Source organism: Peromyscus leucopus, chromosome 13 (genome assembly GCF_004664715.2).
Source record: "Peromyscus leucopus breed LL Stock chromosome 13, UCI_PerLeu_2.1, whole genome shotgun sequence".
Lineage (NCBI taxonomy): Eukaryota > Metazoa > Chordata > Mammalia > Rodentia > Cricetidae > Peromyscus > Peromyscus leucopus.
In genome coordinates, this window is record NC_051074.1 from 7,854,329 (window position 1) to 7,880,956 (window position 26,628).

Here is a 26,628-nt window from a genome sequence, read left to right on the forward strand (position 1 = left end):
GACCATTTGGGGTTGGACAAAAGAAACTAGCTTTGTTTCCCCCAAATATTAGAAGATCCTGAAAAGTCACCCTACATGTCAAGTCAGCATAGCTGGGATTTGGCAGGTAAACATGGCAAGGGGTGCACAGGAGAGTCCCTTGGGGTTACAGCGGGGGGGGGGGCGCAAACAAGAACTAAGTGGGTATGGAGATCTGAGGTGAATGGATCTGCTGAGCATACCCAAGCTGCTTCCTGGAGGACCACTGAGGATGCCGAGTCAGGGAGGAGACCAGCAGCAGAGCTGACTCCTGCGAGCAGTAGAGTCTTGGGTCTTTACTATGATGTGTATAAAGGTGCATGTGTGTGCACATGGAGGCAGAGGACAACTTCATGTGTCATTCCTCGGGAGTATTAACCACCTTTCCCTCGAGACAGTCTCTCATTGGCTTAGAGCTCACCATGTAATTTAGGCTGACTTGTTACTGAGCCCCAGGAATCTACCTTTTGAGAGAGAGAGAGAGAGAGAGAGAGACAGAGAGAGAGAGAGAGAGAGAGAGAGAGAGAGACAGAGACAGAGACAGACAGAGACAGAGAGAGACAGAGAGAGAGACAGAGAAAACTGGAATTACAAGTACATGCCATCAAATCTGACTGAGTTAGTAAACACTCTATGGTCCCTAACTGATTTTTTTAAAACACTGTTAATAAACACTACTGTCAAGGACATGGACCTAAGAGTTCTCTTACACACTGCTGGTGAGAATATAAAGTAGTCAGTCACTATAGAAGTTAGTATGGAGGGTTCACAAAAAACTAACAACAGATCCAGCTACAGCTCTTCTGGGCATTTCTCTGAAGGACTCTAAGTCAACACATCACAGAGATACTTGCACATCACTGTTTACCTCAGCACCCGTCATAAGAACAGAGTCATGCAGCCAACCGAGGTGCCCAGCAGCAGAGGAATGGATGAGGAAAATGTGTGATGGGTACACAATGGGATTCTTTTCATCTGTGAAGAGTGGGGTCATGTTATCTGAAGAATAATAGGAATTAATTGAAGATAAATGAATTAAGCCAATCTTGGAAAGACAGATACTATGTATGTTCTCTCACTGCAGCTCCTGGAGTTTATATATCATGTGTGTATATATGACATGGAAGTAAAGTAAAGTTGCTACAGGGGACGAGAGACAAAGGGATGGATGGGAGGGAAGGGCACACATCAAATACAGTGTGATTTGAAAAGTTTACACACATCTCCTCATAAGTCTTCATATCCACTTAAATTGACCAGAGGTCAACATCTTGGCACTCCAAATTTAGTTCATCCATATGTAATGTGACAGCAGAGAACACTCACTGTCAACTTTGGGTTTTTTTGGTTTTGTTTTTTGCTTTAATTATTGACTATTTGCCAAGCATGCCTTTGTTTCAAGAAAATCTTGAAATGAGCTAACCAACAGTAATTCTCTGTGACTCAATGATGAGTGTGGGCACAGAGCACATAGCCATCACCGTCCTTTTCTGTTTCAACCATTTCATAAAAAGGCGGTTCACGGCACCTCCGGGTGCTTTCTGAGTAATTTTAATGACAGTGTCCACGGTTCCTCTCCATAGAGACTTCTTCATAAAGCCAAGCACAAATATTCTCTCTACATATCATATGGTCAAATGAAACAAAAAAAGGGAACATCAGTTACTCCTTTCAAAATTTCAGAAAATTGGGGTTTTTTAAAAATTCCCATATATGTGAGCACGGATGCCCTTGGGAGCCAGATGGGGGTGTCCGATCCCCTGAAACTGAAGTTAAAAGAGGTTGTGAGTCCACATGTCTACCAAATTCAGGTGTTTTGCTAGAGTAGTGAGTGCCTTTAGACACTAGGATATCTCTCTAGGTCCTGGGTGGTTTGTTGTTGAATTCACCGTATCTGAGCCCCACATCAGACAAAGCTAATGGTTTACACCTCATTCTGTCTCTACCTCATTATTAGCAGATGCAATGGAGCTGTAAATAGCCATAGCCTGAGTCCATTCTTTTAGGTTGATTGATACTTCTTCATAAGTTTGAAGGTCCTTTGAAATAAAATGGATCCAAATTATCTATTGGGTTGTCTTTCTGTCAAATGACTTACCTAAAACTAAGGAAACATGACCGCCATTGAAACCCATCCAGCCCATTGACCTTTAGTAGTGTTGAAAAGTTTTATCTTATCCAATGGTTTGGTGGCTTTATTGAAGGTTTTTCACTTTAGTGAAACAGTCTTCCACAATTTTCTAGCAAAACTTTCCTACAGCTGAAATGATTTCTTTCCCAGTCTTTCCAGCTCAAGTTACTTCATTTGACAAATGCCTGAGCCATTTCGTTGCTTCTCAAAGTTACAAAGTTACAAAGCATCACTTACAAAGCTGAGCCGGGCCAAGTGGCATGGACTTGTCATATCCTCCCTGGGAGGCTGAAGGAGGACTGAAAGCTCAAGTCCTCAGGGGTAAAGATGCTTGCCACTAAGCATAGTGACCTGAGTTTATTCACTGCGACCCACTCCTACAAGTTGTTATCTGACCTCTACAAGTGTGCTATGGCACACACACACACACACACACACACACACACACACACACACACACACACACACAATTTTTTAAAAAATAAATTTGAGCTTACCTGGGTAACTTTGTTAGACCTTGTCTCATAATAAAGAGTAAAGGCAGACTTGCTAGCAGGAATTATTAGGCCCAGCACTTGGGCAGCAGAAACATGCATCTCTGTGGGTCTGAGGCCAACCTGGTCTACGTTGAAAGTACCAGGACAGCCAAGGGAAGATAGAGAGACCCCATTTCAAAAACAAATAAAGAGGCTGGCACTTGTCTAGCATGTAGAGTCCCTATATTCTTTTCCCAGTATTGCCCCAGTTTTTTTAAAATTTTATTTTCTTAATTTTTTGCTAGAGATTTAATTCTAAACTCAGATAATTAAATTTTGTCTGTTCTGTTTGGACTACTGTGAAGAAATTTCTTAACAAATTCACTGTGAGAGTTATTCATTGCTCTGTAATAAATTAACCCAAGACGGCATATAGCTTATCTCACAGCTTCTGTGGGATCAGGAGTCTGGGGGTGATGTAGCTGGATAGTTCTGGCTCAAGATCCCAAACTCCTGGAGAATGCTTCCCAAACTCACTCACTTGGTGGTGCCCATCACTTGCTGTTTGACTGTTGGCTAGAGGCCTTGATGACTCAGCCTGGGTGCTCCAAAATTAGCTTCAGGGCTCACTTCTTCCAGAAAGATCTGACACAGAGAAAAGAAAAGTTAAAAAAAAAAAAAAACTGGAACCCATGACCTCCCCTAGAATGACATGTTTCTCACATTCAATGGAAAGGAAATTAGTTCCATTTCTTTGGTTTTGGGTTTGGTTGGTTGGCTGGTTGGTTAGTTTTCCAAGACAGGGTTTCTCTGTGTAACAGCCCTGGCTATCATTGAACTCACTCTATAGACCAGGCTGGCCTTGAACTCACAGAGATTCATCTGCTTCTGTCTCCTCAGTGCTGGGATTAAAGGTATGTACCACCACCACTTGGCTGGTTTGGGCTTTTGTTTGTTTGTTTGATTGATTGATTTTATACAGGGTCTAGCCATGTAAGCCAGGCTGGCTATGTTGCCCAGCTTCACTGTCCATACAGTTTACCTAGTAACATATAACAAAACTATGTGTGGACCCTGCCCTCTAGGAACACGACATCCCATCTCCCCAGGTCCCAACCATCCTTCAAATAGATGATCTGGTGTCTTCAATAGTTTAAAATGCAGACACATGACAGATCTGACACTTTCTGTGTTGTCTCATTGGGTATAAGGGAACCAGCAGTAGAATGAACATCTGACAGATATCTGCCAGCCCAGGAAAGAAACTTCCAAAACTTCTTACTGTCTACAGAAGTCAATGGGGAAACACTACGAGCCGAGGGTAGAAAGTGGTTTGCAACTGTCCTTAATGCTTCCTCCCAACACACTTTCACAGTTACAGGGCTCCACAGCTCAGAACTAGACACCTGCCCAGAAGCTGATTTCCCAGTACAGTCTCCAGCTGAAAGTGAACCTTGTCTGAAGCAGCTTGAAGAACAGCTGCCAGATTCCCTTCGCTTGCCAGCAGCCCTGCCTTATTTGAAATGAAATGGTGGTTTCAAACATTTAATCCAAAGTCACGGTAGCCAAGAGGAGACTTGCATGACCAATTAAGTCACTGAAAGGTGACATTGTGCAGGCCCACGTTCATGTTCACAGTTCATTGTACAGTGCCCAGCTACTGGTAGGCCAAAATGAATTTGGTGAATCTATTTATTAATTAAAGAACACATGGGGTGCAAGTCAGAGGCCTCTATCTCTGGTGGGACAGTTTTGAGGTAGTGTAGGTGGAGTTTTCCTGTCCTTGCAGCCACTCTGAAATAATCACTCAGAGGCTTAATATTAATTACAAATGCTTGGCCACTAGCTCAGACTTATTACCAACTAGCTCTTACATTTTAAATTAACTCATATCCCTTATGTATGCTCTGCCACATGGCGGTACCTTTATTAGCTGGCATGTTCATCTCCAGCTCCCTCTGCATCTGGCTGATGACTCCAGACTCTGCCCTTCTTCCTCCCAGTGTTCTCTTAGTCTGGCTCTCCTGCCTAACCTTATTCTGTTTAGCTATCAGCCAGTCAGCTTGTTTATTAAACCACTCACGGTGACAAATCTTCACAGTATACAAAAGAATTATTCCACAGCAAGGTAGGCCCAGCTTTAAAGACTTTGTGTCCTTATTGAAAGGGCTTCCATCACTCTTCGGTAATTAAGGATATGCTTCACCAAATAGAGCCATCTCCAATGCTACACAGTTGTTGGTCCTCCTGGATAGTCCAATTTAGTGCAGCCTGAAATTATCTACCAAATCTGTACTGAGAGCACAAACAAAACATATATGTGGGAGTGGCTAGAGAAATGACTCCGTGGTTAAGATTTCAGACAGTTCTTGAGAGGACTCCAGTTGGGATACCAGGACCAATGTCAGGGCTTACAACCTCCTGTAAATCCAACTCCAGGGCATTCCATGCCCTCTTCTGGCCTCTAATGACACTGTCCTCAATGTGTACATATGTAATTACTAATAAAAGTCTTCTTTAAGTATATATATGGAACAATAAAACCCTCAGCAATCAAATAATGTTGCAGAATATTATTTTAACTAGGCAAAGATGTGTTACATTTGTTTATGCTGCAGAATACTATTTTAACTGTGTAAAGATGTTACTTTTGTTTAAACTGCATTTGTTTAATGATGTAATGATGTGTGTTTACTTATGTAAAGATAGGTTGCATCTGTTTCATCTTGCCTGCCTAAGGCACCTTATTGGGAGGGATAGGCGGGGCTGGCTGGGAGAGAGAATAAATAGGAGAAGAAGGAGGCGAGAAAGAGGGGCATGCCCGGAGCAACACAGCCCCAGTCAGCCAGACATAAAGAAAGTAAGAAAAGGTAAAAAGCCCAGAGGCAAAGGTAGATAAAGAGAAACAGGGTCATTTAAGTTAAAAGAGCTAGCCAGAAATGTGCATAAGCTAGGCTGAGCATTCAAGACTAATAATGAGTCTCTGAGTCATGATTTGGGAGCTTGGTAGCCCAAAAGGAAAAAAAAAAAAAAAAAAAAAAAAAAAAAAAAAGCCCGGCACAATAATTTTTTAATGCAATCATCATAAAAATCAAAATTACAAAAAGAACCCATGAAACCAATTTAAAGAGAAACATGATCATCAATAGTCTGCTCCGTGGAGCCACTTACAGGCTGACCAAGTGGGGAGGAGGGAAGGGGTGCCGGTTCAGAGAATTTCCTCGGCTTGAGTTTTTCTGTTACTTTCTTTTTTAGCTGATTATTCTGAAACATAGCCTTGCCTTCTGAATTTTGTGGTGCTCCTCTAAGTTTTGTCCCAGAGGCAAGTACGTGTCCCCCAACTCCAGGCCCCTTCATCCTGCAGAAAGGGACACAGGGTGCCGGGAAAGCCATAGGGCTCCACAACCAGGATAAAGACAGCCACAGAAACCAGGACGCTCACTAAGTCTCGCGAGAAGACACTGCACCTGGCCACCCAATCCAAGCCTGCGGCTCCTTCCCGCGCTTTCGAGCCCCACCAGGCCAATCACAGCGCGGGACTGTTCGCACGGGCCAATAGGAGCGCTCCTCGAGCGGTGGGCGGGGCGCCGGCAGCCGTTACCCGACAAGCCCCGGGATACTACTCGTTGGGAGGCAGAGTAGGCGGTGAAGGCGACCTGGCAGAGAGGTGCAGCCACGTCGTCGGGGACGCGGGCGGCACTCATGGTGAGCCCAGCATGGAGGAGAGACACCCCGGGGAAGGTGGGGCTGGGAGCCGGTTCCGCCTGAGCTGTCAGCAGCCAGGCCAGGGCGCAGTGGCATTTGTGACCCCCCCCCCCCCACCACAGTAGTAGTTTGCTCTTGCGCTCATTCTTGCAACGGTTTCATTGTTTAGTTTTCCGAGACAGGGTTTCTCTGTGTAGCTAGCTCTGGCTGTCCTGGAACTCACTCTGTAGCCCAGGCTGGCCTCGAACACAAAGAGATCTGTCTGCCTCTGCCTCCCGAATGCTGGGATTAAAGACGTGTGCCGCCACCGCCACCACCCGGCAGTTTTGTTGTTTTTCAGATGAGAGACCAGCTTGCAGACAAAGATCTTTGGTGCATAAATGAGCGAATCCTTGGGATCAGTCATTTATTTCTTAATGTTTTATGGGCTGCTTTCCACTTCCCAGTTCTAAACATTACTAGTTTTAGGGTTCTGATTCCAGGCGTTTAATAAGAACTTCAGTGGATCCTTTCCAAGCATCAAATTAACAGCTTCAACAGTGTTCACAGTTTCCTAGCCAGAAAGGATCCAGGCTGGCCTGGATGTCATGTTTGACTGAGGATGCCTTTGGATTGCTGATGGTCTTATTATGGCTGCCTCATAGTGTGGAATTCTAGGTGTGAGTCGACAGGGAAAACATCAAAGGATGTTGTTGTTTTAATTTTAGAAAGCTGGGGATCTTGGAAATTAGTTTTGTCACTTGCAAGAAACTATAAAACGAAGCTTTGTACAGAATGCCTGGGGATGTTAGTGGATGCTGGGCATCCAAACTTAAATCCTTCAGCTTGCAGCAAGCATATACCTTCTCAACTTGTTGGTTTTTCAAAACCGTACAGTTTGTTTAGGAAACAATTTCTATCTCAAATTAGTCTTTGAGATTATTGTGACATCTTAACAACCTGGTTGTGGTGGTTGAATCAGAATGGCCCTTGTGGGCTCATATTTGAATACTTAATCACCAGGGAATAAAACTGTTCAGTAGGATTAGGAAGTGTAGTCTTTTCTGAGGAAGTGTGTCATTCAGGGTGTGCTTTGAAATTTGAAAAGCCCAAGCCAGGCCCAGACTCACTCTCTTCCTGCTGCCTGGGAATCAGGTTGTAGAACTCTCAGCTGCTTCTCCAGCACCATGTCTGCCTGCATGCTTGTGTGCGTGCCTGCCATGCTCCCTGCCATGATAATAATGGTTGGTCTAAGCCTCTGAAACTGTAAGCAAGCTCCCAATTAAATGTTTTCTTTTGTAAGAGTTGCCTTGGTCATGGTGTCTCTTCACAGCAATAGAACAGTGATTTCATGTACTATATTTTTTCATGTACTATAGAAATTTAAGAATGTCTTGTGTCTTACTTGAGGTTTTTGTTCTTTTTTTTTCTTGTTTTTACCATAATTCTTTGTTAATTGTTTGGGAATTTCACATCATGTACGCCAGTCCTGCTCACGTTCTGGTCCCTCCATAGAGGGGTGTGTGTGTGTGTGTGTGTGTGTGTGTGTGTGAATTCAGACTTTTAAAACAGTTATTCAAGCCGGGCGGTGGTGGCGCATGCCTTTAATCCCAGCACTCGGGAGGCAGAGGCAGGCGAATCTCTGTGAGTTCGAGGCCAGCCTGGGCTACCAAGTGAGTTCCAGGAAAGGCGCAAAGCTACACAGAGAAACCCTGTCTCGAAAAAGAAAAAAAAAAAACAGTTATTCAAAAAAGCTGGAGGTGTTGCTTATTTGATAGCGTTTACACAAAACCCTGGGTTTAATCCACAATACTCCATAAGTCAGATATGGTGGCATGTACTATAATGTCAATACTTGAGAGTATGAAGACAGATGGGTCAGCCATTCAAGGTAATCCTTGGCTACATAGTGAATTTGAGGCCAGTTTGGGATACATGGAGACCCTGTCCAAAAAAACCTAAGGTTAGCCACGTGTTCTACCTGTTTTAATGTTTATTGGCTGTGATAGTAGAATCTTTGACTATAGCTGCTACTTTGTTATTTCTAAGATTTTTTTAGCTCTGTGCCAGTTAACTAACAGTTCAATGTTATGCCTTTTCTAGAATGTACATCTTTGAACTATGCAGGCCACTGCAGTGGTGGAAACAGATTCTGATAAAAAATACCATAAAAATGGAGGAAACCTCCAAAAAGGTAAGGATCCAAGCCCGTTGGAGAAGGGTGCTAATTATAAACGAAGGTTTCCCTTCAGGGTTGCTGTTTTAAAGCCTCTCCCAGCAAGCTGGTACAATTCCGCACATTTTTAACCTTGCCAATTCCCTTGTGAGTTTGTGGTAGCTGAGGGCAAACTGCTTTTATAATTATGTAGTAGGAAAGGCCAAAGACAGACCTTGTAAGTCCATGGGAGACCAATCTGTTTAGCTATCTGTTAAAATGTTAATATAAGACAGCATGCAAAGTTTAAAATGAGCAGTACTTGTAAAAATCAAATAATCAGTGTCCCAGATGTATGACAGTAGCTCATGTGTGAGTCTTTGTTTATTGCACCTTGTATCAGTAATCTCAGATCCCTTGCCTGGGCTGAACTGTGTCCCTCCTCCTCTCACCTGCTCTTCATGGCAGTCAGTCCCTCTCTTTAGTGCTATGTATTCCCATTCATGTGCAGTGACCGGTGAATCTTAGAGTGGGACTTAAGCAGGTAGAGGCCAATTGGTGGTCATGAAATAAAATGAGCTAATTGTACTTTTTAGTAAAATGAAATAGAAACTCCCAGAATGCATTGGCCCAAGAGTAGTTACTGTTTGATAAGCTTTTTGACTCCCTTCTTGGCTCATTATATGTCTGCTGTTGAATATCCTCTCTAGTCTTACTTCTGTATTCTTGATCTACCTTCCTTCACTTTCCAGACTTCTTTTTTTTTTTTTTTTTTTTTTTTGGTTTTTCGAGACAGGGTTTCTCTGTGTAGCTTTGCGCCTTTCCTGGAACTCACTTGGTAGCCCAGGCTGGCCTCGAACTCACAGAGATCCGCCTGGCTCTGCCTCCCAAGTGCTGGGATTAAAGGCGTGCGCCACCACCGCCCGGCTACTTTCCAGACTTCTAACAGATGCTTTTCACAGCTCAATCCCAGTCACATGACTACCCTTTTAAGAGGCTTGCAGTGGCTTTCCCACCCCTTAGGGTAAGAGCCAGACATCCTTAGCACCTCATAAAAGGCCTTTCCAGTCTGCCATACTTCTCTCAGACGTCTCTTCTGCTCCGTGCAAGCTGGCCTAGTTCCTGCAAGGGCCACATTCATTCACATAGCCAGCTGCACTTGTTGGATTTGTCTAAGACAAGTGTGTCCCTAACACTTTTCAGATGTAAAGTTTTTGTCCAAGTCTGCCCCTCCTTTCTCCTCAGATTCACCTGTTCCATTAGCACAGCGGTCAGAGCGTCTCTTTTAACTGTGGTGGGAGTTTTGTGTGTTTATCTAAGACCCTTTGGAAAGCCAAGCTGTGGTGGCAACACCAGTGTCCTCTTACCTTCATTTACACACTACCTACAAATGACCCAGTAGCTACCCCAAAATTTATTCAGCAATAGTATATTTAAAAATGTCTAATTATGGGCTGGAGAGATGGCTCAGAGGTTAAGAGCACTGACTGTTCTTCCAGAGGACCTGAGTTCAATTCCCAGCAGCCACATGATGGTTTACAACCATCTGTAATGAAATCTGGTGCCCTCTTCCGGGGATGCAGGCAGAACACTGTATGCATAATAAATAAAAATAAAAAAAATAAAATAAAAAAAAAATGTCTAATTAGACCTGTCCACAAGTTAAGTGGCTGTCCTGTAGAGGAAAGACTTCTCACCATTGAAAGAGTTCAGGAAGACTCGACACTTGTATTGCCTTGGATAGCTATTGATTAAGTGCTTTAAAGAACTGCAGATTATTTTCTTGTAGTTCTGAAGTGTGAGATTTTCTTGTAGGGCTGGAAGTGTGAGGTTGAGGTACCAAGATGGTCAGATTCTCCTGAGGTGTCTTGGTTCATATTCTATCTTCAGATGGTGTGTGACTTGAAACACTCTGTTGCATTTTAAGGAGGACTAACCCTATCATGAGGGTCCTGCACTCCTGGTCTAAAGGCCCACCTTTAATAACCATCAGAGTGGGGCTAGGACTTCAGAGTGGTTGTTTGGGAGAGGTTTCCACTTATTTTAGTTGCTATAAGGGGTATTTGTATTTGTCATTAATAATGTAAAAGTAGCCCAGCATTTGGGGGAACTAGGACCAAATTATTGTGGTGATATTTTATTGTGCTCTAATAAATAAAACTTATCTGGAGATCAGAGGACAGAGCCAGCCACTAGATTAGACATATAGCCCAGACAGTGGTGGCACACACCCTTAATCCTATCACTTGGGAGTCAGAGATCTATCTGGATCTTTGTGAGTTCAAGGCCAAACTGGGAACAGAGCCAGGCATGGTAGCACACACCTTTAATCCCAGGAAGTCATGGCAGGAAGCAGAAAGGTATATAAGGTGTGAGGACCAGGAACTAGAAGCTTTTAAGAGTTCAGCTAAGACCCTTCTGGGTGAGGACTCAGAGGCTTTTGATCGGCTGAGGAGTTGGCGAGGTTGGCTGTGGCTTGTTCTGTTTCTCGGATTTTTCAGCTTCCACCCCAATATCTGGCTCTGGGTTTTTTATTAATAAGACCATTTAGCAATTCATCTTATAGATTATGTCTAGTCTTTTCCAATGTTTAGTTTCTGTAATGTTGTTGTTAACATATTCTCTTTCACTTTTTTGAACAGATAAACCTTATAATAATCTTAAGAAAGAAAGTGTGTTCAATGGTTGCAACGAAGTCAAATTGACTTTTCCTGATGGTGAATGGGATTCCTTGGCAGCAGAACAAAGAGCTAGTGACAAAGAAATCAGCAGTATTGACAAGACAGATTTATCAGAACCATCTTTTTCAGTAAATCAAGAAACTAATGTAGAGAAGATTTTCTCTCAGTCAAGTGAATTTGAAGACAGTATTGACTATGCTCTTTTGAATGAGACATACTCTATACATTGCTCAGAATCAAAACTCAAGAATGAAAATCTTCCACATTTATATTCAGAATTACGTCCTGAAGTGCACAAAAAAGTGGAGGCATTGTTTGACATTGTAGGGCCTCAAGATAATAATCGTGTTGGCTTGGAAAGGAGCCATGAGATTTCCGGTGGAGCTTGTGGAGACGCGCAGAAGAGTGTCATGGGTGATGATTCGCAGCAGGAGTATCACAGTGCAGAGCAGGAGTGCATAAGCACATACTTGCCTCCCGACCCAGCTAAAACAGCAAGCACATCCAGCCTGGATGTTAGTGAGTTGAAACCGTCCGGCTGTGGCATTAAACGTGTTGGCAATTTGGAAGATAACCATGTTAAATTAGAGAGTGGCCCTAGCGCCTCTTTGGAGGCACTTAGTGTCTTTGCACAAGAATGTTCACCTCATGCCTCTACATCTCAGAGTTCTGATATGTTAAGAGAATACCATCAACCCAAATTTGAGAAGTGTAAAGAACAAGAGGCTGGTTTACTGACCCGTAAAGTGTTTGAGGACATTTTACAGAGAAGCAGCTCTCCCTTAAACCCTCAGAAAGTACCCCAAACTACAATGTTTGCTAAAGAAGTGAAATCTCAGACAATTGAAAGGAAAGATTTTTGTGGAAGTAGAGTTTTCCAGAATAAAACATTACAGCGCCCTGAGAACCCTATCTCGTTTCCCCAAGACCAAGCCCCTGAGACACAGTTGAAGGCTAATAACACTCACCAGACTTCTGGGGCTTCTATTTTTGATGACTCAGTCATTTCTCTCTGTGGCTCTTTGCAATACAAAAGCCTGCCTGAACCAGGCTTTTTTTCTCCTGTGCTACCAAGGGTAGCAGTCACAGATAACCAGGCAGAAGTAGAGGACAGCTGCATACACTATGTAAAAAGCGGTGCCACAAATAAAACATGCTCTCCTGATGTGAAAGAAGGGTGTCTTAAGTCCGTGCCAGATGCAGCGAGCTGTCTGTGTACAGTTCCGCAGACACTGGATGTGAGCAGAGGAACAAACGCAAAATCTTCTGTAGTGTCTACCTCAAGCAACACAGAGATAACGATGAAAAGACATCAGCCTGATGTGTGGCAAAGTGAGAAACAAAGTGTCGCTTGTAACACAGACTGGTCATGTGGACAGGATTGCAGAGATACACAGGTGCCTGTACCCAAAGAATCAGGAAGGTCACTCCTAACTGACTGTTTAAATTCCCGGAATGAGGTAAAATCAGTAATACCACAATTGTAATGTACAGATTTTAGAAGTTCTGCAAATGTGGTTGGGTTCGTTTCGAGTCTTATGAACAAACGCTAGCTCAAGGGAAGGATGGCAGCATGCCACAGCTCTGTCTTCCGGTGGCAGACAGTGTCGACAGATTGTTTCAGTTTGGTTTTATATTTTACCATTTTGGAACTCTGTATAACATTCATTTTTGTCATATATTTATAATTTTATATTGTTTCCAGAATTCCTTGGAATTAAGAAAGACATCTGATACCACAGACAGAAAGAAACGTCCTGAGAGGTAGGCCAGCTGTATAAACTCACACATATATATGGGAAAACTCAAAATGGTATTTATTTTCTGTGTAGCATATTTAACCATGTCGAATTAAAGGGGCTTTAAGAAGCTGTACATTTTGGTTACTCCTAGCAGATAGAGTATAACAACAGGGCGGTTAGAGATCGTCACGAGGAGCCTGCAGCCACCACCATTTCTTCAGACGTAAAGACCTCTTCTTCCCTCCAACCACGTCCAGCCTAGTCCAGTTTCCTTCTTCTTCCTTTTGAATCACCCATAGATTAAACAAACTAGCATCTTAGGGAAAATGCCACATATTTGAAGAGATAAATAGATACACTCACTGAAGTGTTGTTAAACCTAAGCTTATTCATCACTGCTTTTATTTTGCATTTATTAATAATCCAAAAGACAGTTTGGAGCCAGAGAGTGAGAGAGGAATAAGCGAGAGCTGTGTGTGTGTGTGAGAGAGAGAGAGAATAAGCGAGAGCCGTGTGTGTGTGTGTGTGTGTGTGTGTGTGTGTGTGTGTGTGTGTGTGTATCCATACTCTGAAATCAGGTGCCTAATGGATTTAGTCTGGTATCCCAAAGCTATAAAACTAAACTTAAAAATGAAACTTCCAAACAACCGTGTTCTATAGCTTCGCCCTTTTAGGAGGAATTGAATTAAACCACAGGGAAATATAAGAAATATAAAATCTGGCCAGGCAGTGGTGGCACACACCTTTAATCCTGGCACTTAGGAGGCAGAGGCAGGCAAACCTCTGAGTTCAAGGCCAGCCTGATCTAGAGTGAGATCCAGGATAGCCAGAGCTACATGGGGACACCCTGTGTCGGGAAAAAAAAAAATTAAAATGTGTTTCTAGAAAGAAGTCTGCGCTGCTGGGAATATGTTCAGAATCTTTCCTAAGTATCTTTTCTTCTGAAGGGCATTTCAGCTTTGTGAAGAGATGACTTTGCCGTCAAAGTGCTGTGAGAAGACTGTCGAGAGGGCCATGAAGGCAGAGATGCACCTTTTGGACGTCTGCTATCAGATGTGCCGACGCCACTGTTGTCACATTCACAAGCTTGTCATGGAAAGTAGAGCAGGATTCAATAGGTGGTCATCAACTTTAAATCAGACTCTCCTTACACTTTATCCCTGTGACTGCATTCTAGACGTCCACTTTCAATGTTTGAAGACAAAATATAGGCTATAATTGGGTTTACCTGTTACCTTAAGTAATAAACTTAGGGCTAGAGAGATGGCTCAGCCATTAAAGGCTAGGCTCCCAATCAAAAATACAATAGGAACTTCAAAAGAGCTTCTTTTCCTGGGTGTGGTTATGATTCCAGCACTTGGGAGGCAGAGGCAGGGGCATGACTCAGAGGTCAGCTGAGTCTACCTAGTGAGTTCCAGGCCAACCAGGGCTACATTTTAAGATTTGTTTTTAAAATCAAAAATAAACAAAACACAATTAAATGTTCTGGTGAGGTGTGGTTGTTGTAATGATCTAATAAATGGGTTTGTTGTTTGATTATAAAGTCCAAGTAAGGGTAAAGTCAGTTGTGGTTTCTGCATGGTATTCGGTCACATTCTTTCTGGCTTACCTATCAAGGGTTGCTAATACTGACCCTAGAAAATGTATCTCCTGTGGTTCATTTAACAGGTAAAATAAAAGATCTGGTAGAGCTAGAACTAAGTGTGTGATACCATGTTAGTGTTAGGTGAATGACTTGAGCCTAAATAATGTAGTTCTGTGAACTTTGAACAGGAATTTACCAAGCAATTCTGCTAAGAAGGAATTAGGATCAACACTGCTATCTGTTTTGGGAGACTTGAAAGTTAGGTACATGAACTTGAAAGAAAAAGTCCACAAGGGCATACCACTGGAAGAGCTGCCTCCACTCTCAATGGAGTCCAAACTGTTAGCCGCTTTCTCCGATTTTGCTTCCGGGGTATGTATGTGTTCTAGAATAAAACATTAACTTTGTTCAGACAGAAACCATACTAAATCTGTGTTTCCCCCCTTTGTTCTAGCTAATGGAAGAGGAAGCATGTGGGTAATTATAATTTTATCTAACAACTTAACCTGATTTAAAAACTATGTAAGCCATATATCTAAATTTTCTGTTTCATTTCCTTTTGAAAACATTTAAGGAATGTTTGTCTGTTCAGCCTTTCAGGAGCAAATTCTGAGCTGGATAATCAAAGTGTACCTGATGTAGATACGTCTCCGAGCCTACAAAAGACATTGTCCCAGGTGAGAATTGGAGAGCAGGTCCACATGTTTGTGTGTGCAGGTGTGTGTGTGCGTGTGTGTGTGTGTGTGTGTGTGTGCGCGCGCGCGCGCGCGCACACACGTGGAGGCCAGAGTTCAACCTTGGGTGTTCTCGAAGAGCCACTCACATGTACATTCATGGAGGTAGAGTAAGAGGACACGTATCACAGCAGACATGTTCCAGGGCTGGTGTGTAGAGGTCCGAAGACAAGCTCTGCTGTCAGTCCTCAACCTCTTGAGACTGGGTCTCACTTGCGCCTGCATTAGGCTCAGGTGCTCTCACTGCATTATGCTAGGCTAGCTGGCCTGTAAACTCCCAGGCACTTGGCTAGTCTCCATCTTCTGTCTTCCAGTAGGACATCTGGGATGACAGATCTACAGACCTGTTCTTCCCTGCCTGGCTTTTACGTGGTTTTGGTCATCTCCTCAGTGCTGAGACTACCACTGTGCCGCCATGCCCAGTTTTCACATGAGTAAAAGCACATTGGGTCTTCATGTTTGTATAACGAGCACTGTGCCAGCTACGTTCCGCTCCATAACTCACCCGTTTAAATCTTAGTTTGATAGCCTCTAAACAGTAACTCAGAAATGCTCACTCCCTCCTTCCTACTCTACTGACTGACTTCCTGGACTGCCATTTGAGAAATTGACTGAGCAAATGGAGTGGGTGGTATATGAGCCCAGTCTTGTTCAGGCTGTTGTTATCAGTATGGGGAGGAAGGTAACATGTAATTCATCATAAACCTAGAGACTGGAAGTGAAGGGGATAGGCAAGCCACGATGTATTGCCAGCATCATGGTGAGCCAGAGGGTGCAACTGCTGTTTAGCTCTTCATTTTGTGAGGTAAAGTAATACTGCTCTTATTTTGGACAAGGAAAGTGTTAATTCTTCCCTTATGAAATATGCCATGGACTCTCAGTCTGTCCCATTCCCCTGAGGAAATACTTGTCCGATGACAACCAAGAAAGGTGGTTTAACTGTTGTAGAGGAATACATCGCAGGCCAGGCATGGTGGCACAAGTCCATAATCTCAGCACTCAGGAGATGATGAGGATCACAAGTTTGAGGTCAGTGCAGTCATGCCCCATAGTTAGATACTGTCTAAAAAATCAAGAAATGAATAAACAAGAATGCTGAAAATTGTAGAGTGACACAGAGACCAACTCTCCTTATGGAATAAGAAGGCAGTCTACTTCCTGACTGAAATTCAGAATGTTAAAATAGTTGCTTCCCACTAGGAAATTATGCCAACAAATGATACTGGGAAACCATCCCACTGGAAAACACTTCTTTAAAAAGAAGAAATAATAGATTTAAAGCTAAATTCTATATGCTCAGATTTGTTACACATTTTTAAAACAATTTAGCCATTTAATAGTCCATGCTGTTCTGTCAATGGTAGTGTTGATTCAGGAGAAAAAACTTAACCTACACGGAGTGGGGCTGGGGACACAGCTCTTGTAGAACACTGTCTGGCATGTATAGGGCCTCATTCTTAGGACTGCAAAAAATTCTTTTAAGTAATAAGAAAGTTAAAATGCAATAGAATATAGTTTTGTAGTCTTAGTTTTGACTATGAAGCAACATACGGTTACTTTTGGTTTTGTATTTACTGTGTGTGTAGACATGTATATGTCACAGTGTACATGGGGCCATCAGAGGACAGCTTCTAGGAGGCAGTTCTCTCCTCACACATGTGGTCCTGGAGATGAAACTCAGGCTGTCAGGCTTAGTAGCAAGCATCTTTACCCCATGCCGTCTCACTGGCCCTGAAGTTCCTCAGTACCTCTAAGGTTAAACTAACTGGTTGTTTGTAAAAGATGATGTGCTGGTAGGTGCTGCTTTCACAGGTTACCATAGTCATGTGTTAACTATGATGTTACTTTGTGATTTTCTGTATTTTTGCTCTGGGTTTTTGTTTGTTGGGGTGTGGGGAGGTCTGGGTTGGGTTTTTGTTTGCTTTGTCTGGTATTAAAGATCAGACACAAACCACATGCTAGGTGAACACTGCCCTTGTTGAATCTACCCTAGCCTAGAAGTGGCCTCCTTTTCAAGGAAATGTCAATGTAGAGAACAACTCAGGTCTACATAGAGAATTTCCATTTCCCATAAATGAAAGCTTACACACTGAAATGTATAAAAGGTTACTATCTCAAAAATCATAAATACTTGTACCCTCACTGTACACAGCAGTAGAACCCCAATTCTTACTGACGTGGGCCAACAATTTATACTGAGTATTTTTACCACAAAGTCAGATGATAATGATTTTTCTGTCATGGCCTTTATTATTTGGAGGGCAAAATAATGCAAGTGAAAAGTGCCTGTCACTAAGTAGAATTCAGTGACTGTTAGTCCTTATCCTTCTGTTTTTATTTAATCCTCAGATGTCTTTTGTATCCGACAATAGTCATCTTAAACAAGATAAATCACCCATGAATGATGGATCTAAAAATGGTGATATAAACATAGACTTTACTCAGCTGAAGCTCGATGATAAAGGTAAGGATGAAAATGTTTTGTTTGTGTGGCTTCCAGAAAACATGTACTGTGTCAGGCATGGTGGCACACACCTTTAATCTAACACTCAGGAGGCAGAAGCAGGTACTTTGTGAGTTCGAGGCCAGTCTGCTGTATATAGTGAATTCCAGGACAGCCAGAGCTACATAGTTGAGACCCTCTCTCCAAAAACCAAAAAATAAAAAACCAGAAAACAAGTAATGTTTAAAATGCCCCCAGTCTTTACTAATTTTTCCTTTCAAAGATTATAATTCCAGATGATTATTAATTGTAATGAGTTGAAGAACTGCAGCATGTTTACTGGGTTTGTTAAGCAAAGACAACTTGGTCAATAAAGGATGACTGGTGGCAGTGAGTGGGAAAGGCTTTTATACACCAGGCATCAGTGTCCAGAGAAGAAAATGGGAGCAGACGCCTCAGGCTGAACAGAGCTTGGGGTTGGGTGCCTGCTGACAAGACCAGGTCAGAGGGTGCCTGACTCTCTAGTCCACAGTGCTCATCTCTAGGTCACACATAAAGGCCACCTTGTCTTGACAGTGGGGTTTATAACTGTGTTCCTGAGAGGTAAACATCTAAGTTCATGTTCCTTGTGCTCAATGCCTTAGACTACAAAAGCGTTCGTGAAGTCAGTGAAGACTGGTTTGATGCAACAGAGAGGCTGACTGGAATTGACTTCTCGGGGACTCAAGAAAGTGGAACAGAACACGACGGGTGGAGCCCAAAGAGTCCCTTAGGTTGGTTCTTAAGAATTACAGGAAAATTACAACCTAGCATATCTAACTAAAAGTGGTGGTTACTTCTTTGTTGTTTTGGGAGACAAACTATAAAAATATTTTGTTCCTCTTTAGTACCTGTTGCTTATTTTTAAAGAGTGAGAAAATTGCCCAGTTGGAGGTGAATTTTTTTTTTCTAAAAATTTATTTTTTTATGTTTGCCTTTATGTATGTCTGTGTGAGGGTGTCAGTTCTTGGAGTTACAAACAGTTATTAGCTGCCATGTGGGTGCTGGGAATTGAACCCTGGTCCTTTGGAAGAGCAGCCAGTGCTCCTAACCGCTAAGCCATCTCTCCAGCCCCTGGAGGTGAAATTTTTTTTTCTAGACAAGATTTCTCTGTGTAGCCCTGCCTGTCCTGGATCTCGCTCTATAGACCAGGCTGGCCTCGAACTCACAGAGATCCACCTGGCTCTGCCTCCCAAGTGCTGGGATTAAAGTCGTATGCCACTGCTGCCCGGCCTTGTTTTGTTTTTTAAAGGTTACAGTATGTGTTCCAGGCTGGATTTGAACTTGTGATCCTCATGCCTCAGCTTTCTCAGTGCTGGGATTACAGGTATGTACCAACATGCTTAGCTTAATGCTGATATTTTCTGACTTTGTTATTTTTAATTTATTTTGTGGGCATGTGTGGGAGTATGTATGTGCCATGGCGTGCATATAGAGGTCAGAGAACAACTTGAGTCCATTGTCCTTTTACCATGGGATTCCTAAAGACAGGACTCAAGTTGGCAGGCTTAGCAGTAGGTGTATTTCCCTGCCATCAAGAGTGATGATTTGAGTCTAAGTCCCATATCCTACATGGCAGAAGAAGAGAACTAGCTCCTATCAATTGTCCTTTGACTTCTACACACGTGCACTGTGGCATGCACATGCCCATGCACATACAACACACACAGAATCAATAAATAAGCTTTGTAATTGGAAAGAAAAGGAGATATTTAAAATTGTTGGCATTTTTTTTTAAATATTGATGTCACAGTGGGCATTTCTGTGCTATTTTTTTTCCCTATAATCAGAAATGAAGAATGGTGAACTGCTTCGAAGAAGTAAAGGCTTTTTGATACACGTTGGTGGTCTTTGCCCTTCTGTATCTGAGGTATGGCCAGAATTTCTTTAGGGCGGAGGATTCAATTTCAAATTTATAAACTATTGTGATTTTTTTTCACCCTTTCACAAAGTTTACTTTTTCTTTTAGGCTGATTTAAGGTCTCATTTCCAAAAATACCAAGTTTCTGAAATTTCAATTTATGATTCTACCAACTATAGGTATGTTACCCGAATTCAGTAAGTGTGCATTGCTGTATGTCTGCTGTGCAACAGTGAGTAAGCAAGAGTCCTGGACTGAACAGGCAGCTGCAGGAACTAACTGGAGTTCTTAGCAGAGCTCTCTCTCTCCAGTGGATCTCTCTTCTGGGTTATGCTGTGTAGTCCCGACTGTTAATTCTGTTTTCTGATCCTGGCTGCTGAGATTACAGCATGCACTGTCACACATGGCCTCTTTGTGGTGTATAGGAGAGTTCACTGATTTTTGTCTGTTTGTCTGGCTGTATGCCTTTTCATAGCAGAGCAGAGTGCATCAGTTAAGATGTACTCAAGAAATGGGACTGTTCAGTCCCAGCTCAACCTCTCAGTCTTAGCGTCTTGGTAAATGAGGATAAGGATAATAGTAATGTTGTCACATATTATTGTCACACTAGTTGACCAGGTGAAGTATTAAGAGTGAAGACAGAAAGATGGCTTGGAAGGGAAACTTAACTCACTTATTTTTTCTTTAGTTACTTTTGCATTGTTTTATATTTTTAGGTAGGTGGCTGAATCGCCCATCTGTGGTTTCGGGGTGTGTGTGTGTGTGTGTGTGTGTGTGTGTGTGTGTGTGTCTCGCTGCTTTGACATTTATCAATTTTTCAGAGTATCCAGTCACAGTGATAGTTACTTCATGGAGATACTGTACTGTTCTGTCATAAAAATGGTATCTGTTGATTTCAGAGGTCAAGGAATAATTAAGAGGGATTCTGCTTGTGGTTAAAGACTTAAATTTGTAAAAGTAGTTGCTAATTTTCTTTTTTTTTTTTTTATTTTTTGTTTTTTTGTTTTTCAAGACAGGGTTTCTTTATAGCTTTGGAGCCTGTCCTGGAGCTTGCTCTGTATCCCAGGCTGACCTTGAACTTAGAGAAATCCACCTGTCTCTGCCTCCCGAGTGCTGGGATTAAAGGCGCTAATTTTCTTAATTGTCACTTAGATTGTGCCCTTTATATTACACGTTGATAGGATGTTAATGTATTTTTCTCATGTTGAACTAGGGTTATATCCCTTAGGAATATTATATTTCATGTCTTTTTTTTTTGGTATCTTACTGAATCCTTAAAACTCTTAGTGAGTTTTTTTTTTCTTCTTTAAAATGTATATTTTCTGTATAAATTTAGAAAATGTAGTTCAATACAAAAATATAAGGATATTTTAAAATTGTATCCATAGTCCTATCATTTGAAAAAAAAAAAAAAAAAACCTTGCTTAAGAGTTGGTGTATATACTTCAATTAACACTGTATAGAATTGTTGGCTTAACAGGTATAGCTCTGGCCCAGCTTTCTCAATTACATAATTAAAATTCTGACTAGATTGTCTTTATCAACATATTTTCTCACTACTGACTATAAACGCATTTTCATATATTCTGCTAAATATTTTCAAGTTTTGCCTTTAACGTTTTAAGCCTTTGAACCACCTAGAGTTTATATTTGTACATAAAAATTAGCTTTAATTTTTAAAATGTGTAGCCACTTGTCCCTAAGCCTCAGATCTGTACGTGTGTGTGTATCCTATAGACTGCAATTTTAAACATTAAATTTTAATATAATAATTAATAATTATTATACATTATCCTATTTCCCCTTCCATTTGTCCTGTATTCAATTATCCTGAATAAATACCTGCTTACTTGGTGGTGAACGCCTTTAATCCTAACCCTTCAGAGGCAGGGACAGGCAGATTTCTGAGTTCAAGGCCAGCCTGGTCTACCTAGTAAGCTCCAAGACAGCCAGAATTAAGCAGAGAGAGACCCTGTCTCAAAAAACAACAGAAACAGCGAACACCACCTGCTTACCTCTGCGGGTTTAAGACCTTTTTACAAGCAGCTAGCTGTTCTTGGGAAAGCCCTCTTAGTTTTCACGAGATAAGCTGGACTTGGTCAATAACAAAGACCCTTGGTCTTCTGCTCTGTGTTTTAGATATGCATCTCTTGCTTTTACAAAAAACAGTAATGCAAAGATGGCTGTGCAGGAAATGAATGGTATAGAAATCAATGGAAAATCAGTGAATGTGCGGCTTGTGAAAATTCCTGGAGAACACACACCACCACCTTTGTCCAAAAATGGGAATAGCACTAGTGTGCATCATTTGGAGAAAATGACCAACAAAGAAGGCGCCTTTGCTTCTTCCACTTGTCGACTGCCCCGAGCTAGACCAAGGCAGCCGGAGTCTGAGCAGGACAGTGAGTTTCCTCCCTTGGAGCAGGTTAGTTTCCTACTGGATGAGAAGTGGCCTGTGTGTGCGGTGCTGCTGAAGTGCTGTTGTAACGGCAGTCCTTGTGTTGGTCCAGCGGGTCAGTAAGATGGCTCTTGTCTTAGCCACCTGACCGACCTGCGGTTGTACAGCTGCAGTGCCTCTAGTGGAGAAATCGGGACGTCCCCTCCGAGCTGTCGAGAACCAGGTTCTTTTGCTGGGTTTATTGCCATCTTTCACAGTCTTGTCTCTTTGTTCTTGAACAGCACCGCTCTAGTAGTCACTCTTCCATCAGGATTCCTGCTTTGTTGTTTTTGTTGTTTTTTAACTTTTTCTAGCAACCTTACCTCATACTTCTCAAAACTCCCCAGCGTGGTTATTTCATTTTCATAACCCCGTCTTCACCCCATTACAGTTATTGGTGCTTCCTGTAATGTGTCCATTTCACTCAGCAAAGTGTCCGGTATCCACTTTTTTAATGTGCAGTAAAATTCACTCTTGATGGTGTTCATGACTAGACACGTGCACTTGAGAAGTCTCCACCACCAGAATGAGAGGACAGTGCCAGCATTCCCAAAGCACTCTTGTGCTGACGCGTGTGCGTTCCACTGCCCTCTTGGGCCCTTTCCTAACTCTTGGTTATCTGATGATACCTTTAGACACATTGGTGACTGCAGTTCCATTCAGACCTTTCTCTGCTGGTGGCACCCACAGCCCTTCCTAAGCCCAGCAGGGTCTCATTTATATTCTTGAACGTAACCCTTACTTGTCCTGAGTTTTTATTGCCAAGCTTCTCACTCAGGTAGCTTATATCCATTGTCCTGTAATCTGACTTCATTCTCTAGAGTCTCACTCTCTGTTCTGTCCGCTGTCCACAGTGACCTACCTCACTATCGGTCTTTTCTCTCACTGTTCTATCCGTTGTCAGCAGTGTTTTATCCGTTTTTCCTTCTGCTGCCTTCTTGAGCACCTGGCAGTCTCTTTTAAAATGTTCCCCTTCTCTGGGATGGGGGTAGGGGTGCACTCCTTTAATCCCAGCCCTCAGGAGGCAGAAGCAGGTGGATTTCTGAGTTCCAGACCAGCCTGGTCTACAGAGAGTTCCAGGACAGTCAGGGCTACACAGAGAAACCCCGACTCAAAGAAGAAAAAACAACGCTCCCATTCGTTTCCCTGACACTTCATACATAGGGTGGGGTTTATGGCCCACGGTTTTCGTCCACAGTAGGAAAGGAGGAAACAGGGTCTCCTGGGAGCTGAGCCGGGTGTTTGGGAACTTGGTCCTCCCTCTGCACACACGGCACTTTGCATCTGTCAGCTCCTTCTGCGTCTCTCCTCATGGGGGTTTTCTCTGTTCATGGTTGCATCCCCCACTTCATGTGACTAGCTGTAGCATTTTCAGTCAGGTTTTGTGATTATTTGACTGAATTTTTGTTTACTCCATGTTCCATGGGCAAGATGTCTACTTGACCTAGCTGTGAGCAAGTGCTCATTAGTTCGAAGCCAACACTCTGGTCCAGTCAGCTGGGCCTTGGGTGTAGCTAGAGTTTTCCTGCCTGGCCCATAGTCAGGACAAATCCTTGTCACCCGCCAGTCCCACAGCCGCTCAGACCCAACCAAGTAAACACAGAGACTTATATTGCTTACAAACTATATGGCTGTGGCAGGCTTCTTGCTAACTGTTCTTATAGCTTAAATTAATCCATTCCCATAAATCTATACCTTGCCACGCGGCTCGTGGCTTACCGGTACTTTACATCTTCCTTGTCCTGGTGGCTGCTGCAGGCAGTGACTCCTTCTGCCTTCCTGTTTTTTTATTTCTCCTCTCTGTTAGTCCCCTCTATACTTCCTACCTAGCCACAGGCCAATCAGTGTTTTATTTATTGACCAATCAGAGCAACTTGACATACAGACCATCCCCCAGCACAGCCAAGTGCAGACCATCTCAGACACCTGCACTCAGGCCCGTGGTCCTAATCATCCTCTATGTGGACCTGCTGGGTAAAGCCATGAGGAACCCAAAAACGGGCTCCCACAGGACATACAGAACATCCCACAGCACTTGGGGTTGGCAGAGGGCAAGTGGAAAGAGCGTGCTGCAGGCTCTAGGTGCAGATGTGTAGATAGAGAGGCTCCTTTTGCTTCTTTGATATACTTTTCTTGCCTTTCTAGAAGTTCTTCTACTCTCTTTTGCTCATGTTTTCAACATTTACTTAGGGTGTCAAGAAAAACTGTAACCAGATTGAATCTGCTCGATTATTACCTGAGACACCTGTTCCATTCATACCTCCAAATACATTGAACCTTCGTAGCTTCACCAAGATCATGAAGAAGCTGGCTGAGCTGCATCCAGAAATCAGCAGGTACTAACTAAAGTTATAACTTTACACTTACGTGAAAACGGAGTGTTCAGAACTTCTGCCATGTGGTTATTTGAGAAGCAGAATCGCTGTCTGTTTTCCTCTTGTATAGAGACCACATTATAGAGGCTCTTCAGGAAGTGAGGATAAATCATAAAGGTTTTCTGAATGGTTTGTCCATCAATACCATTATCAAAATGACTTCATCTTTTCTGAGAAACTCTGCTTCCCGCTAGGAAAAAAAGAAGCAATACAGAGGTAATGTAGTCATATGCTTTTATACTTCTTTAGTAAAGATTTTAGTTTCTTACATAAAACTATTGGTCTTCAACTGGAACACCAATACAATAATAGTAAACTAGTACACTTGAAAACAGTACCGTGTTAACTGTTGATTTAAAGCCAGTGTGCTGGTTACTTTGCTCATATCCGAGAAACAATCTAGGAGGGGAGGTCTGCTTCAGCGTCCTGTTTCTGAGGATATGGTCCATCGTGGGGGTGACTGCAGAAAGGCTCCGTGGTGACACAGTGTGTAGATGAGTTCCTTCCTTCATGGTCAGGCTAGGAAGCAGAGAAATAAACACGAAGGTCCAGGCTACAGCCTTGAAAGACCCACCCCCTAGTCACCCGCTTCAGCCAGCCAGACTCTTCTAGATAGCACTGCTTCTGGGCAAATGCGGTCTTGGTTAAACTCAGCAAGGATATTTTCAAATAATTGCAAATTTTTTGTACAAAGGGAGGCATGGGGGTGCAGGGTGTACACAGGTCAGTAGCTCCAGTCCCTCCCAGTGAGTGACACTGACCCAACACCTGGCTCCACCAGAGTCCAGTGTGGCAGCTGGTGGCCTATTTTTGCAACTAACTTAGTAATTCAGATAGTGACAGGACTCATCAGTGAGTAGACTAAACGAATGCATGTGCTTGGTAATGGTGGCTCACACCTTTAATCCCAGCACTCAGGAGTTCGAGGCCAGCCTAGTCTACAGAGTGAGTTCCAGGAGAGCCAGAACTACATAGTAAGACCCTGTCTTGAAAAACAAAACAAACAAAAAAGTAACATATAATATACAAGTAAGTTATAAAATGAATAGTGTAGTAATAAATAATACTGCTGGCTAAGTTTTTCTGGAATGTGGTATTTGGCATAATCAGCACATTTTATTGTTGATTTTTCTCTTATGTTCTTGATCTTACAGAAAATCCTCAGAAAGTACAAATACCCTTCATCAGAGAATGTTCTACAGCACTTAGGAAAAAGTTGTGGTAATACAATCAAACAGCCTCTATAATTGGACCTAACACTTTAAATATTCTTTTTGATAGTCCTTTAAAATCTAGCAACAACAACTATATCTATAGTATTAAAATATGCATGTTTTATTAAGTGTATAAAATTTACTTCAAAATTATTACTCAAGATTTCAAGCTGTATATTTTGAATTAGAAAAAAATGTGGTCATGTTCTTTTATAAATCATCACTAATAAGTCCATTTAAAAAATACTGTCTAGAATAAAGTTTACTGTTTCAAAGTTCATTGCATAATTCTATCTGTAAATATGGGATTGTCAGGAGCTCGAATTGTAGTTTCAGCTCTTAAGACTCAGATTGGACCGTAGGGTACAGATAAGCTGAACTCAGTATGAGCAGAGATACATACTGCTCGTGATGCATTAGTGTGCTTTGACGACAGAATAAAGCTTTTGGATGTGTTTTCCCAGGTGTGCTGTGGCAAAGTCCTGAAATTGAAAAGGTCACCATATTCTGGCCTGTGGTTACTAAGTTCTGTTGTACTAGAGTATAAATTGAAACAGTTTTCAAAGGCTAATGTGGTTCCCTGTCTTCTAGCACTATGGAAGTAAAGTTAACCCTGTTTGCTTTCTAATAGTAGCTAATGCACTGGTTAAAGCCGCATTTGTACTGATAATAATAACCTTAACATTTAGAACTTTTCAAATGTTTAAACTGTTTCTATCCAATACTGCATTGTTGTTGCTTGATTAAAAATTATGCATTAAGCATTTGCTTGATGACCTTGTGTTTAATAAAGGTAGTCAGTCTATAGTTCCAGTCTGACTCTAGTGCTTTCTCTAAGTGGGAGTTTCAAAGTGTAAACCATCTACTACTGTCTATGTGTATACATAAAATGGTAACTACTGGCTCAAGATTTTTCTCTTTTATTTTAATGATTATTTTGTCTCATTTATTTCCAGATTTACTTCAAATATCTGCCAAGAATTAGATCCTCTGTGTGTGTATATCTAAACTCAAAAGTAATTGGTTTGGCTGGCCCATACATCAAATTAATAG

General features: G+C 42.2%; 1 protein-coding gene across 2 annotated transcripts; it reads left to right on the forward strand.

Moving 5' to 3' along the window:
• The first annotated feature begins 6,221 nt into the window (after window positions 1-6,221).
• Rbm44 (RNA binding motif protein 44) lies at window positions 6,222-26,388 on the forward strand. Of its 2 annotated transcripts, none has more exons than XM_028880342.2 (16): window positions 6,222-6,330; window positions 8,413-8,503; window positions 11,107-12,605; window positions 12,851-12,909; window positions 13,835-14,005; window positions 14,661-14,844; window positions 14,927-14,949; window positions 15,065-15,149; window positions 17,556-17,670; window positions 18,294-18,422; window positions 19,479-19,558; window positions 19,658-19,728; window positions 21,689-21,974; window positions 24,177-24,322; window positions 24,432-24,577; window positions 25,516-26,388. In XM_028880342.2, exons 2-15 carry the CDS (start codon window positions 8,431-8,433, stop codon window positions 24,553-24,555), a joined length of 3,045 nt encoding a protein of 1,014 aa, XP_028736175.1. In that variant the 5' UTR covers window positions 6,222-6,330; window positions 8,413-8,430; the 3' UTR covers window positions 24,556-24,577; window positions 25,516-26,388. The 2 variants fall into 2 exon arrangements, with proteins under 2 accessions (XP_028736175.1, XP_037066015.1); XM_037210120.1 differs by having other exon boundaries at window positions 11,107-12,542.
• The last annotated feature ends 240 nt before the right edge of the window (window positions 26,389-26,628 follow it).

Coding starts and splice junctions, on each gene's coding strand:
- Rbm44 (XM_028880342.2), top strand. CDS start 8,431: ATGCAGGCCACTGCAGTGGTGGAAACAGATTCTGATAAAAAATACCAT. Junction 8,504..11,106: donor TGGAGGAAACCTCCAAAAAG/GTAAGGATCCAA, acceptor TTTTTTGAACAG/ATAAACCTTATAATAATCTT. Junction 15,150..17,555: donor TACAAAAGACATTGTCCCAG/GTGAGAATTGGA, acceptor TTTAATCCTCAG/ATGTCTTTTGTATCCGACAA.